General features: G+C 43.1%; 1 protein-coding gene across 1 annotated transcript; it reads right to left on the bottom strand.

The window, feature by feature from the left end:
* Positions 1 to 3,503: 3,503 nt before the first annotated feature.
* On the bottom strand, positions 3,504 to 13,261 carry C7H19orf18 (chromosome 7 C19orf18 homolog). The gene is made up of 8 exons (XM_044257481.1): positions 13,180 to 13,261; positions 12,992 to 13,057; positions 11,837 to 11,878; positions 8,537 to 8,596; positions 8,022 to 8,114; positions 7,294 to 7,396; positions 4,979 to 5,157; positions 3,504 to 3,622 (listed from the first exon to the last, which is right to left on the bottom strand). Exons 1-8 carry the CDS (start codon positions 13,259 to 13,261, stop codon positions 3,504 to 3,506), a joined length of 744 nt encoding a protein of 247 aa, XP_044113416.1.
* Between the last annotated feature and the right edge of the window lie 1,324 nt (positions 13,262 to 14,585).

The raw sequence follows: 14,585 nt of genomic DNA, 5'->3' as shown, positions 1-14,585 counted from the left end.
CCAAACGCGCGGGGAGGATACCGGAAATCCCTCCCACCCGCTTTTCGCACTTACAGAAACGCCCCTCTCCCGGGCCTTCCTAGGACTGCGGCGCTTAGGCTTTTGGGTAATGTAGTTCTCTATGAGCCAAAGCTCCAGGTTCGTAGCTCTGGGAGGAGGTTCCTGGGAAAGGCGAGGGACCACTGCGAAGGGCGTGGTCAGTGGTACGCCCTACTGCTCGAGGGTGTGGTGGGACTTCTCTGCTGGGCCCCGGCCCCCGCATCCGGATTTCGTGAAGTATGCTCTGGACCAATCACAGACATGCTTGTAGACACATTATTTCAAGTGTTCCCCAGAGCCACAAAATCAAACGGACACACACCACCACTAGGTCTTTCTCTGTCCAGCCATATCTGAGAGCTAATAACTATTACCTTGCTGGTTTTTAAATACATATAGAACGGAGCTTTAAGATCAGTTTTGTGAAATTTAGTTCTGGTTAGGGACGCCTAATTCAAGAGCCCCTCGGCGCCAGAGGACACTGGGAAACAGAGGTTCTAGGTCCCAAGGGGGACTTAGATCCTTCTGAAAGAGGCCGCACTTAGGTTTCTGGAGGGTCTGACTGCAACTGAGCACCTATTTGGAGACAGGTTTTTTTAGAGTCCAGGAAGCTCAGCATGCTCTCAGAAGCTAAACACATTCTTTCGGATGCTCCCAAATGCACAAAGTTTTCCAGTTAGTCACAAAATGTGTCCACTGTACTGTAATTCAAATGCATGCGCTCTGAAGAATTAGCCAGTACTAGCAAATGAACCGTGTATGTACAGCGACAAGAGGGAAAGTACTCCAGATAGAGGCATGACAAGGAAGATGGAGGAAGATGTGTTACCCTGAAGCAAGAGTACAAATACGGATTTGTGTAACCTACGATGTCCAGTGTGGTGAGCTTTTATCCATTCACGTCTCTTATTCACCTTCCTTATATTCACTTCCTTTAAGATCTGACATTGATCTCAAAAGCAGAACAATGAAAGAAATACTATTTTGATACAGGACAATGTCTGCAGTGTTCACGGGTGGAGCAGGCATGCGAAGTGCGCTCTGAATCCCAAAATGTAGGGGTATCATAAACCCATGATCTCATCTCATTCCCGAAAAGTGGTTATCATTTCCTCTGTGATTACAGGCAGTATTCTGCATGAGGAATTGATATCTCAGAAAAAGTTGTAAAATGCAAATTATAGAAAGCTATTAATTTTTGTAACTGTGTAAGGTGATGGATATTAACTAGAGTTGTTGTAACCATTTCACAGTGTATACAAATATGGAATCATTATGCTGTACACCTGAAACTAATATAATGTTATATGTCAATTATACCTCAATTTGTTTTTTTTTTAAGATTTTATTTATTTATTTGACAGAGAGAGATCACAAGTAGGCAGAGAGGCAGGCAGAAATAGAGAGAGGAGGAAGCAGGCTCCCCGTCGAGCAGAGAGCCCGATGTGGGACTTGATCCCAGGACCCCGAGATCATGACCCGAGCCGAAGGCAGCGGCCCAACCCACTGAGCCACCCAGGCGCCCCTATACCTCAATTTGTAAAAGGATTTTATATATTTGTCAAAGAGAGAAAGAGAACACAAGCAGAGGGAGCTGCAGGCAGAGGAAGAAGTTCAGCAGGCTCCCGCTGCGCAACAAGCCCAATGAAGAACTGGATCTTGATCCAAGTCAAGCAGACTGAGCCACCCAGGTGCCCCTGCTGTCTCCTGGGCCACCTGCCCCACACATAACTCCTCCCTGGCTGCGCCACCAAGGCAGGTGCAAACTGTTGGCTGAAAGATTCTTTGGACCATCCCAATTCCTAATATATATCACACTATTCCTTTGTCATGTTGTCTATTACAATTTTTGTTGTTATAATTTTTTTATTTTATGAAAGATGGAAACTGAAAGGAAGAGTTGGGAAGCCTGGGTCTGGCTTCAGTTCACACTCAAATTAAACAAAATCGTTTTTTTTAACAGTTTGTTTGAGATCTATTTCACATACCACAACATTTACTCTTTTAAAGAGTATAATCCAAGTGTGGTGGGGGTTTTTTGGTTTGTTTTTTTAGTATATTCACCAGGTTGTACAACCATCCCAAATATCTAATTTTTAAACATTTTCCTTACCCAAAAAAGAAACCCCACACCCGGGGCACCTGGGTGGCTCAGTGGATTAAAGCCTCTGCCTTTGGCTCAGGTCATGATCCTGGGGTCCTGGGATTGAGCCCCACATTGGGCTCTCTGCTCAGTGAGGAGCCTGCTTCCTCCTCTCTCTCTGTCTGCCTCTCTGCCTACTTGTGATCTCTGTCTGTCAAATAAATAAATCTTAAAAAAAAAAAAAAAGAAACCCCACACCCATCAGCAGTCCTTCCCTTTTCTTCCCTCACCCAGTTCCTGGAACCACTTATGTACTTTCTGCCTCTATGGATTTGGTTCTTTTGGGCATTTTGGATAAATGAAATCAGAAAATTTGTGACCTCTGTGTCTAACATACTTCATTTAGTATAATTTTTTCAAGGTTTTTCTATGTCATAGATGTATTGGTATTTCTTTCTTATAGCTGAAGAATATTCCGTTATATGGATAGACCCCCCCCCACTTTATCTTTTTGTCAGTTGATGGACTGCTGGGTTGTTTCCACCTCTTTGTTCTCATGGGTAACACTGCTGTGAACATTTGTGCGCAGGTTTTTCCGTGTATGTGTGTTTTCGGTTCTCTTGGACCTAACCCTAAGAGTGGAACTGCTGGGTCATGTCGAGCCTCTCTGCTTCACTTTCTGAGGAACCATCAGACCGTTTCCAAAGCACTGACCTGTTTGGAGTCAGTCTTGACTCCTGTATTCCCACAGCTCTCAGCAGCTCCCAGCTGACAGTGCCTACCATAACTGGCCACGCTTGACACCTCCCTACCTGCAGCCCCTTTTCCCCCACCGGATCCCAGGTCCTTAAAAACAGGGATGATGTTAATCCATTAGCTGCATGTTAGTCCAGTGGCAAATCTATTTGGATATTCTCAGCTTTCCTGTGAGGAGACTGGGCACAAGGTACCGCAACTGACAGATAATATCCCTGGAAAAGTTTTGTATCATGAAAGTAGTTCCTTGGCTTGGCCTGAGAGACTGCCCAAAGAAATTGTTCATGCTTCTGGTTAGAAGCAAGAAAAGAAAATCATAAAAAACATAAATAAATAATTTTGAAACAAAGGGAAAAAAATCCTGACAGTCTCTCTTTTGTACTGAGGAAGTTGGATTTTCTCTTTTTCAATATGTTATAATTATTAATGGACTATGAGAGCTAAGAAGTAAGACTCACTGCATATATGGATTTATTTTCGGTTATATACTTCTAGTTTTCTTCTTTAGAGTGCTCTGGACAGAGCTCTCGAGGAGTAAGTCCTGCTCAGGTCCCCAGTCGCGGGTCGTCCCTGCAGCTGTGGGCTCCATGCTGGCTAGCATGTCCTGCATCACTTTCGTTTGCTCTCATAGATCCTCTGAGAATATACCGGGCATAGAATTCCCCATTTTTGTTCCCTTTAATAAATTTTGCTCTTTCCTCAATCTTTTGTTTTCCACATGCTTTCTTCTTTTGGATCTAATAACTAAAATACAGATATAATGTTATTGAGGTACTAGTAAATGAGGAATAGACAAAAGGTGAAGGGAAAAGTATGGAAAAATAAAGTACAAAGAGTAGAATTTTCAAGATAAAATGAATGTTTTTCATCTGAAAAGCATGGTGAAAACTGAATTTAAATTTATTTAACTCCCCCAAATAAAGTTATTTTCCCATATCTTATAAATGCTTTATAAATTCTCAGTTAAAAAAAATAATGTCGGCTGATGAATAGATAAAGATGTGATGTATATACACAAAGGAATATTACTCAGCTATAAAAAAATGAAATCTTGTCATTTGTAATGACATGGATGGAGCTAGAGAGTTTTATGCTAAGTGAATTAAGTCCATCAGAGAAAGACAAATATATGATTTTACTCATATGTGGAATTTAAGAAACAAATGAGCAAAGGGAGAAAAGAGAGAGAAGCAATCCAAGAAACAGACCCTTAACCATAGAGAGCAAACAGATGGCTACCAGGAGGAGGTGGGGGGGCAGTTAAGGAGCTCACTTGCTGTTACGAGCATTGGGTGTCCTATGGAAGTGCCAAGTCACTATATTGTACACTTGAAACTAATAGTACCCTGTATGTTAACTAACTGGATTTTAAATAAAAATTTTAAAAAAAAAGAATACAGAAAAGCTATACTTCAATGTAAGCAAAAGACATTGAAAAAGTATTTCCTAAGGGTAAACAAGGACATTGGTTGTCAGTAAGCATCACTGGTCACTGAACTACTGGCCTTCCGGCCTGTCTCTGACTCCTGTGTCTGGGGTTGTGAGAGAGGAGATCCACACACCGGAAGACTGGCACAGCTGAATCAGACAGTGCACTCAAAATATTTTGGCTCTAGAATTTTTGTAAGAAGCTATCTCAGAGCTTCTACAAAATCAGGTTTATGTGAGCACATATGCTGCCTTCTCCTCACAAAGATTTGCGGGCATGGTGAGTACCTCTCCTACAAGTGTCCATTCTGGGGGTCTGGATCCTGTTCCCAGAGACATCTGTCTCCCTGTGTTCTAGACTCAGGAACAGTGCCACCCTAAGAAGTGTGTTTAAAGGAAGATTTAGTCTGGGGGAAGTTTGGTCTCCTGAACTCTGCTCTTGGTCCTTGGAATTGCCCCACAAAAGGAACCGAGCAACCCAAGGCTGTTTTCCCCTCTGTGCAGTTTGATGAGAACACTTCATTTCTGCAGATGTGGCTGTAAATATTCATCTTCATTACCTCAAACTCCACTAAATCCCTCTTCGCTTTGTCTCTGCAAACCAAACCGTGAGGGCCCGCTCAGCTTTTGTGTGAGTTCGCATCTGACAGGACAAACTGGCCCTGTGTTTACCTGAGTGAATGAACTTCTCCAGCTCCTCCTCATTCTCTGGAAGCAGGTAGGCGGACTCATCCAGGCTCTCGCTCTCAGAGTCCTCACCCACATTGTCGTTGTCTCCTCCCAGGAATGGTACACTGACATTGTTATAAAGCCACACCAGTTGCTGTCTTTCCTCCGCGTGCACCAGCCGACTGGAGAAGAATGTGCATGAGCTTAAGAGCGCAGCTTTCACGGGGAATCATTCTACCTTAATCCTGCGACTTTTGCTTGAAAAGCAATCACTGTACCTGGCGGTAGGCGCGGGAAGGAGGCAGAAACAGACACTCTCCAGTGTGTGCTGACAGGCAGGAAAGGATGTAGCTCAGGGCCAGGACTAGGTGAGGTGAATAAGGAAATCATGTGGAGTACAAGAGAATATAATAATATCTTCTTTTTAAACTACATAATATCTTAATGCAACATTTTACAAAAGAAAAAGGAATGCCAAGAGATCCGTGACAAACAAAATATCAACATTTTAAATAAAGTCCAGGCAGGTATTACTGATTCTTCCTTTTGCTCACTCTCTGGTGTGGCTTGGTGCAACACTATTACTGATCCTGTATTTAAAATGTTGGCATTTTGTTCATCATGGATATTTTTTTAAATAATTGTAGATTTTATAAAATACTGCATTAAAACATCATTCATCTTGATGACTGAGTGTTTTGGCACCATCTTAAATTTTGTATCTGAGGTGAGTGCCTTGCTCATTCCACCAGGTCCAGCCTGGAAAGTAGATTTTTCAGTACCTATCTCTGATGTGAAAAGTGGTAACAGAATGCTTTCCTCTTTCCTAACATACATACCCTCCTAATCGTTTGATGTATGTAAGTAGGAAGAACTGGCCTGATCCTAAATATTGTTAACAGTAATTACCCAAATCCTGGTCTCCAATGTCTTGATTACAGTTGTAAAATTTAGGTTGTGTCAAAAAAATCAGGAATGCTGGTAAGTATTTTAGCTCAATATTTTAACAAATTGAAATGAGTGGGAAAAAAATCCATGATAAACCAAATATCAAAATTTCAAATAAACATAAGACCCAACAGTGCTGTGTGAACCATATGGGAACCTAAGTCAAAAAAAAAAAAAAAAGGTGAATCCCTATGTACATGTTTTTATGTATTTTTTTAAAAGATTTATTTATTTAGGGTGCCTCAGTGGCTCAGTCAGTTAACTTTTGCATCCGCATGAATGGAACTGGAGGGGATTATGCTGAGTGAAGTAAGTCAAGCAGAGAAAGACAATTACCATATGGTTTCACTTATATGTGGAACATAAGGAATAGCACAGAGGACATTAGGGGAACGAAGGGAAAACTGAAAGGGGGAATCAGAGGGGGAAATGAACCATGAGACACTATGGACTCTGGGAAATAATCTGAGGGTTTCAGAGGGGGAAGGGGTGGGCAGGGTTGCCTGCTGATGGGTATCAGGAGGGCATGTGTTGTAATGAGCACTGGGTGTTATACGCAAACAATGGATCATGGAACACTACATCAAAAACTAATGATGTACTGTATGGTGACCAAAATAACAAATTAAAAAATAAATAAAATTTTAAAAACATTTTTAAATTTTGGGGGCACCCGGTTGGCTCAGCTGGTTAAGCAGCTGCCTTCGGCTCAGGTCATGATTCCAGGCCATGATTCCATGAGCCCACATCGGGTTCTCTGCTCGGCGGGGAGCCTGCTTCCCCCCTCCCTCTGCCTGCTGCTCTACCTACTTGTGCTCTCTCTCTGTCAAGTAAATAAATAAAATCTTTAAAATTTTTTTTAACTTTTAAATAATCAAATAAACAAAAAAATAATTTTTTCATTAAAAAATATAATGCTTTTCAATATATTCTATCCTACTAAAATTGTATTCTGTCCTATTTGTTTTTTTTCTTCATTTACATTGTGACCCAACATAAGTACAGTCCATATTCTGAAAAACACAGGTGGGGAGGCTAAAATGACAGTAATAATTTAGTGATTTTAATAATTATCATCATCATGGGACGCCTGGGTGGCTCAGTTGGTTAAGCAGCTGCCTTCGGCTCAGGTCATGATCCCAGCGTCCTGGGATCGAGTCCCACATTGGGCTCCTTGCTCAGCAGGGAGCCTGCTTCTCCCTCTGCCTCTGCCTGCCATTCTGTCTGCCTGTGCTCTCAACCTCTCTCTCTCTGATAAATAAATAAAATAAAAAAAAAAAGAATTATCATCATCAGCATTACTAAATAATAACGTGGTTAGTTTGTTATGTCTTACTTGAGATTGGTAATGTTACTTAGTAAATACTTACTATATCACATAAGAAATCGCGATTCCACATACCAGGGCAATGGTAAAGGCTACACATGCAATTATAATTACTTGAACAAGAGCAGGTCTGTGCGAAATCAGTGCTGAAAATGGAAAGAACGGTTCACATAAAATTTCATTTCACTTGTGTCTATCAGTTAATATATTTGTTAACCATATTGTTATTTCAAAGGGGGATGGGAGACAAAATCCAAAGTACCATAAAAATAGCATCCTTAATTTTAAAAAATATGGAGGCTTGGGGCGCCTGGGTGGCTCAGTGGGTTAAGCTGCTGCCTTCGGCTCAGGTCATGGATCTCAGGGTCCTGGAATCGAGTCCCGCATCGGGCTCTCTGCTCAGCAGGGGCCTGCTTCCCTTCCCCTCTCTCTGCCTGCCTCTCTGCCTACTGTGATCTCTTTCTGTCAAATAAATAAATAAAATCTTTAAAAAAAAAAAAAAAGAAACCAAATACACTTTGAATTCCCATGGAAAGGAATCCCCAACTCTATTTGCCTCCTCTGCCTCTGGTCCTTTGCCAAAGCCCGCTCTCACTCTGTAGGAATGCTGTCCAGATCACAGGATCCCTGACTTGGTCTAGCAGCACCTGCCAGCTCTGTGGCCACAAGGAGAGCGGCTTTAGTTTGGTGACTTGGGTGTCACGGATGGTGTCAGGGTGTGCGGTGCCATGCTGAGAGGGTGTTAGAGACTGAAAACGCCATTCCCCCAACCTGCATTCCAGGTCTCAGCGCTCGCCAGCGTCGGATGTGCTCTGAGATTCCGGCTGCTCTTCCTGAGGTCAGGTGGACGACTCTCCCCACTGCCTGAGACGAGAGAATAGTTACTGTTCGCACAAACTGAACAAAACAGCAACTCCGCGGCGAGTACGCTCTTCGGCTGCTTGTAAAACTTCACACACCACGGAGATTACTCTTCACCCGCACTTGGCCGTCCCACCCCCGTCCCTTCCGTGGCACAGAAAGTTCAGCAACTGAACGAAAAACGCCCTGAGCTTCACGCCTCAGTGAAAGCTCAGCCGAGCTTGGCGGGAAGAACTGCGCTGGGAAAGGGCTAGCGGTGTCTTTGGTGTTGAGGAGAGATGAAGGCAGCTCCCAGGAGGGCTAAGGGATAGGGAGATGGGTTTTGCTTTCTAAGATGGGAGAACAGACAGCACGTTCATAGGAGGACGAGACTGATATTTAAACTGTGATATTTAAACTACAGGAAATGAGGAGGGACTTGTCACCTGTGCCTGTGCCAGTCGGTGGAGATGGATGGTGGTGCACTGGCTGGGGCCATCCTCGGCCTAGAAAGGAAGGAAGGCAGAGAAGGAGGGTGAGGTTGCAGGTGGATGGGAAGGGGGATGCAGATACTCTGTTTTGACTGCTTGGATTTTGCCAGTTATGGGGGAAACAAGGCCACCCCTCAAGGCGAGCCTGAGGTAATCATGTTGGGGGTTTTCTAGAGCAAGAAAAACTGATATGAAAGTCCCCTGCAGAACAGGAGAGTAGGTGGGTTAGGGAAATGAGATACAAACATACATATACATATACACACACACACACACACACATATATATACACACACATATATACATACACACACATACACACACACACACACACATACATATATATATATATATATATATATAAATAATTTAAAGGTTTATTTATTTATTTTAGAAAGAGAAAGAGGAGGGGCAGAGGGAGAGAGAGAATCTCCAGCAGACTCCCTGTTGAGTGCAGAGCCCAAAACAGGGCTTGGATCTTTTTTTCTTTTCTTTTTTTTTTAAAGATTTTATTTATTTATTTGACAGACAGATATCACAAGTAGGCAGAGAAGCAGGCAGAGAGAAAGGAGGAAGCAGGCTCCCCGCTGAGCAGAGAGCCCTACTCAGGGCTTGATCCGAGGACCTTGGGATCATGACCTGAGCCGAAGGCAGAGGCTTTAACCCACTGAGCCACCCAGGTGCCCCCAGGGCTTGGATCTTAAGACCCTGAGATCAAAAACCTGAGCCAAAACCAAGAGTCAGATGCTTAACTAACTCTACCACCCAGGTACCTCAAGAAACATATTTTTAAAAAAAAAGATTTTATTTATTTATTTGACAGAGATCACAAGTAGGTAGAGAGGCAAGCAGAGAGCAGGGGCAGGGAAGCAGTCTCCCTGCTGAGCAGAGAGCCCAATGTGGGGCTCGATCCCAGAATCCTGGGATCATGACCTGAGCTGAAGGCAAAGGCGTTAGCCCACTGAGCCACCCAGGCGCCCCAAGAAACATATTTTTTAGTAGTTTCTTAGAAATGAAATTTCTGTCTATATTGACTATATTTTCTTATTTTCTGTATTTTTAAGGCATTTTATTTTTAAGTAATCTCTGCATCCAACGTGGGGCTCGAACTCACAATCCTGAGACCAAGAGTTGCACACTCCACCGACTGAGCCAGGCTTTCCTATTTTCTGTATTTTTGATGTTTTCACATCTGAGGTTTTGCTCCTGGACAGACCGTCCCTCCCAGGGTTAGCTATTTCCTAAAGTTCATGGAAACCTCCCCTCTGAGCATGCCTTTGATATAAACCAATCAATCCAGAGCCCACAGCTCCAACTGCCTCTCACACAACAAGCCAATGTTTCCCCTACCCTAAATATTCCCAGGGCCAGGTACTGGACAACTAGAAACCACTCCTATAGCCCAGAGCCCACCGAAATCATTCCAATTATCCACTACTCTGTGTCCCTACCTCGCTTCACTCTTTCTTTCCCATGAAAACACCAATAAGGACTCTGAGCCATGCTCCTCCCTCTTGCCCTGCTTCTAGGAATCTGTGAATATAATGTTCTTCCATCATGAACAATCATTTATGTGTCTATATGTCTTATCATACCTGATTAAAATAAATCCCAGGCATATTTCAGTACTCTGGGCCAAAAAGTAAATACATTATTTTTGTATTTATAAGGATTGCCAATTGCCCTCTGTAGAAGTTGCACTCTTTCCTTGCCTACACACAAGATATGAGATTATATACACTTGAAGCTAATAGGATGTTATACATTCATTATACTTCAGTTTTTAAAAATGTTAGATTGGGGTACCTGGGTGGCTCAGTCGTTTAAGAGTCCGACTCTTTTTTTTTTTTTTTTAAGATTTTATTTATTTATTTGACAGACAGAGATCACAAGTAGGCAGAGAGGCAGCCAGAGAGGGAGAGGGGAAAGCAGGCTCCCCGCCTAGCAGAGAGCCCTGTGCGGGGCTCGATCCCAGGAGCCTGGGATCATGACCTGAGCCAAAGGCAGAGGCTTACCCCACTGAGCCACCCAGGTGCCCCAAGAGTCCGACTCTTGATTTCGGCGCAGGTCTCGATCTCAGGGTGTGAACTGAAGCCCTGTGTTGGGCTCCACACTGGGTGTGAAGCCTACTTTAAAAAAAAAGAAGCAAGAGATTATATTTCCCAACTCTTTTGCCAGTTTTCTTAATGAAACATTTGTCCACTCTCAACATGATAGCTGAAAATTGGAATGAGTATTTCCCTTATTATGAGTTAGGCATCTTTTCATATAACCAAGAGCTAAGGGTTACAGAGAAAATTGGGAATCTTCCAATGATCTAAAACAATTCTGTTCTCTATCTCCATATTGGAACCTGCACTTGGGACCCAAAGCTTGGACGCAACAGAGGTCTCAGCAAACCTCTAGTATAAGCTCATAACACCAGTTAGTTTCAAAGTAAAGATTAAAATGCAGGTCTCCTGATACCTTGGCAAGAATTCAGTCTCTGGGCTTTGGCAGTAGGAGGATGAACAGGCAGGTGAGGTATTCATAGCTGAGCTTTAGAAAAGTTCCTGATGTGTTTGGGAGGACTGCTGTATTGTTTTTTGTTTGTTGGTTTGTTTTAAAGATTTTCTTTATTTATTTGACAGAAAGAAATCACAAGTAGGCAGAGAGGCAGGCAGAGAGAGAGGAGGAAGCAGGCTCCCTGCTGAGCAGAGAGCCCGATGTGGGACTTGATCCCAGGACCCTGAGATCATGACCTGAGCCGAAGGCAGAGGCTCAACCCACTGAGCCACCCAGGCGCCCGGACTGCTGTATTGTTTTTAAGATTTTCTGTATTTAGGGCCAGCTGGGTGGCTCAGTCATTAAGCATATGCCTTCAGCTCAGGTCATGATCCCTAGGTCCTGGGATCAAGCCCCAGGTCAGGCTCCCTGCTTGGCGGGAGGCCTACTTCTCCCTCTTCCACTCAGCCTGCTTGTGTTCCCTATCTCGCTGTCTCTCTCTCTCTCTCTCTGTCAATTAAATAAATAAATAAAATGTATTTTTAAAAAGTCTGTATTTCCTGATGCTTGGACATCTGTGCTATTTTCTAATCCGTTCTGAGTGGCATCATAACTAAACCAACCATCCACAGGGCACTCCTTTTTCTGATTTGCAGAAAGGGCTGTTCAGATTAGTGATGACCACTGTGGGGCGCCCTCTGGAGCCATATACCACAGCAGCTCTGGGAATGTTCCTGAATCCCAGGCACCATCCCAGATCCCTTGACTTACCATTACGCCCTGTGAATTGCTTGGGCATAATAGGTCTTGGAGCTAGAAAGCCATTCAAAGGGATCAGAGAGAAGAGACAAGTTTAAGACAGATTTAGGAAAATAAAAAAATAACTTGGTATTAGACAAGGGGACCTAATAGCTAAGAAGGTAAATACTGTTAATAACTTTAATATAATGCCTCAAAGAAATATGTGGCTTAATCTGCAATTTGTTCTGTTTCTATCCAGCATTTCCTTTCATGAATATGGGGGGGTTAAGAACATAATGCATTTGCTTTCTGATCTGTTTTTGCAGTCACATGAGCTGGTTGAGGACCTGACAGATTTGAAGGGATCTGTGTTATCATCGGAAGGTCAGAGAGCCAGGGCCAGGGAGGGCCCCATGGCAATATCCTTTCCTCCTACAGAATTACAAGCTATTATATTGTGCAGATAGCATTTCCCTTGTACAGAATAGAAGTTGTTTATAAGTACCATGTCTCTTCACAAAGAGTTACTGCCTGGTTCACCAATTGTCAGGGTCATTTTCTCTGTTTTGAGATAAATAGAGTTTTAGGACTTAAAATGCAAAGCATAAAAGACAGATATCTAATTATAGGGCGCCTGGGTGGCTCAGTGGGTTAAGCCGCTGCCTTTGGCTCAGGTCATGATCTCAGGGTCCTGGGATCGAGTCCCGCATCAGGCTCCCTGCTCAGCAGGGAGCCTGCTTCCTCCTCTCTCTCTCTCTGCCTGCCTCTCTGCCTATTTGTGATCTCTCTCTGTCAAATAAATAAATAAAAAATATTTTAAAAAAGACAGATAATTATAAAGAACATTTTATGCTTGCTGTATCTGGATTCCTATGGTCTACCACCAGAATGTGCCCCCACATTACAATTAAAGCCATACAGACACATTCAAATGATCCTGAGGCAGGCAAAGTTTCTGTGTGTGATGAGTGAAATGAAAGAGAGGCACAGTAATCCCTGAAAAGAAAGCACAGCTTACCAAGAGAGAATAATACCGGACTAATTTTCAAGCAATGCTTATCTAATTATATTACTGTATGGCGCATGCTCCTAGCAAATACATAAGACAAGACACAGTCATACAGTGAATAGGATGACCCCACACTATGGTTCCTATTTCACCCAATGAGTAATACAATGACTTACCTCTGAGTCTTGAGAAAACACCTTCCTGCTTAGTGACATTTGTGGATGTTTGTGACTGTTTGTAGCCTTGAAAAGAAAACTTGTAGCAGTGAAATGTAATTACCCCTTCTTATTTCCCCTGAAACAAGTAAAAAAATAGTTGAAGTTACCCATTAAGTCTGTTGCTAGATCAACTGGTTGGAACTCACCTCCATAAGGCAAGCATAGAAGAAGTGGGCATTCCATTAAAAACAAAACTAGAAAGGTGAAAGAACTTTGAACCTTGTCCATCACTCCAAAACTGTTAGTCTTTTAGCATACGGATGAAAGGATAGATTTAGCTATAGCATAGTATCTGCCCTGTATTTATGAGGAACTAAGAAACTCTGCTCCCTACAGAATGTTTGGGTTCTGACCTGGAGTCACCAGTGTGAGGTCAGCTCACGTTGCCACATGGACTTCCTCCACGGAACCAGGTCAAACAATGGGGATACTAACAGGATGGGGGATGGGAAGAGGCTCATCTGTGGAGAACAGAATCAGGGCCCGCCCTCGGGGAGTGTACAGACCAGTGAGGAGGCAGCAAAGATCATTGAAAATTCAGTGGGACACACAAGAAGCCAACAGAGAACACAGTAGGGCTGTTGAGTCAAAAGCCTAAATTCTAGTCCGAGTCTCTGGCTTCCTAGACCTTCCTGCTTGATCAGGTAACTTAAGCCTTGGGTTTCAGCTTCCTCATCTGTAAAAATAGGAGAAAGAAATAGCACCTACCTCACAGGACTATAGCAATGTCTGAATAACGTAACCCATGCAAAGCTCAAAAAGTGTTGGCACTGAGTGTTAGTTCTTGCTGGAAAACAGGAGAGCATCTGCAAAAAAGCAATTCAGTACACCTCCACCCTCTGGGTACTCTTCAGAACCATAGACCCCTTTGGCTGCCTCCAGAAATTTCTTTAAAGGAGATTAATTGAATCATCTCAAAATGTGGAAATGGAATTGAAAATAGCATAGAAGATTGTCCCTTGTACATGTCCTTTGTCAGTCCAGTAGTTCTCAAAATACCCAAGGCAATTTTTTTTTTCCCAAGGCAATTTTTGATTCACCTCTACCAATAACAATAGCAGACCAGATCTTCGGATGCTTGTGAAGCCCCCTGGGATTAGAAACTGGTTCCACTTGCACTGTACCCAAAGGCCAGCTATCCTTTCTTTCTTTCTTTTTTAGATGTATTTATTTATTTTAGAGAGGAGGGGAATGGGCAGAGGAAGAGGGAGAAAGTCTTAAGCAGATGCTGCGCTGAGCACACAGCCCAACTTGGGCTCAATCTTATGACCCTGAAATCACAACTTGAGAGGAAACCAAGAGTAGGATGCTTAACTGACTGCACCACCCAGGTGCCCTGCAGCTACCCTTTCTGAATGTTTGTGAGATGACAAACCTAAATAAAACCCTCTAGATAGCTATACCCATATAGTGGACTATCGCCAGCTTCTTGCTTTATTCTTACAACACCCTAATTCCCATTCCTGTCCATAGCCTGATCCATATACAACACCCTCATTCCCATTCCTGTCTTCCTTCCATCCAGCTATACCTGGGGGATGATCCATGTAAG

The sequence above is a fragment of the Neovison vison genome, chromosome 7 (genome assembly GCF_020171115.1).
Source record: "Neovison vison isolate M4711 chromosome 7, ASM_NN_V1, whole genome shotgun sequence".
NCBI classification, from domain to species: Eukaryota; Metazoa; Chordata; class Mammalia; order Carnivora; family Mustelidae; genus Neogale; species Neogale vison.
Note: the sequence above shows the minus strand (reverse complement) of the source record. Positions and strands in the feature narration are given on the sequence as shown.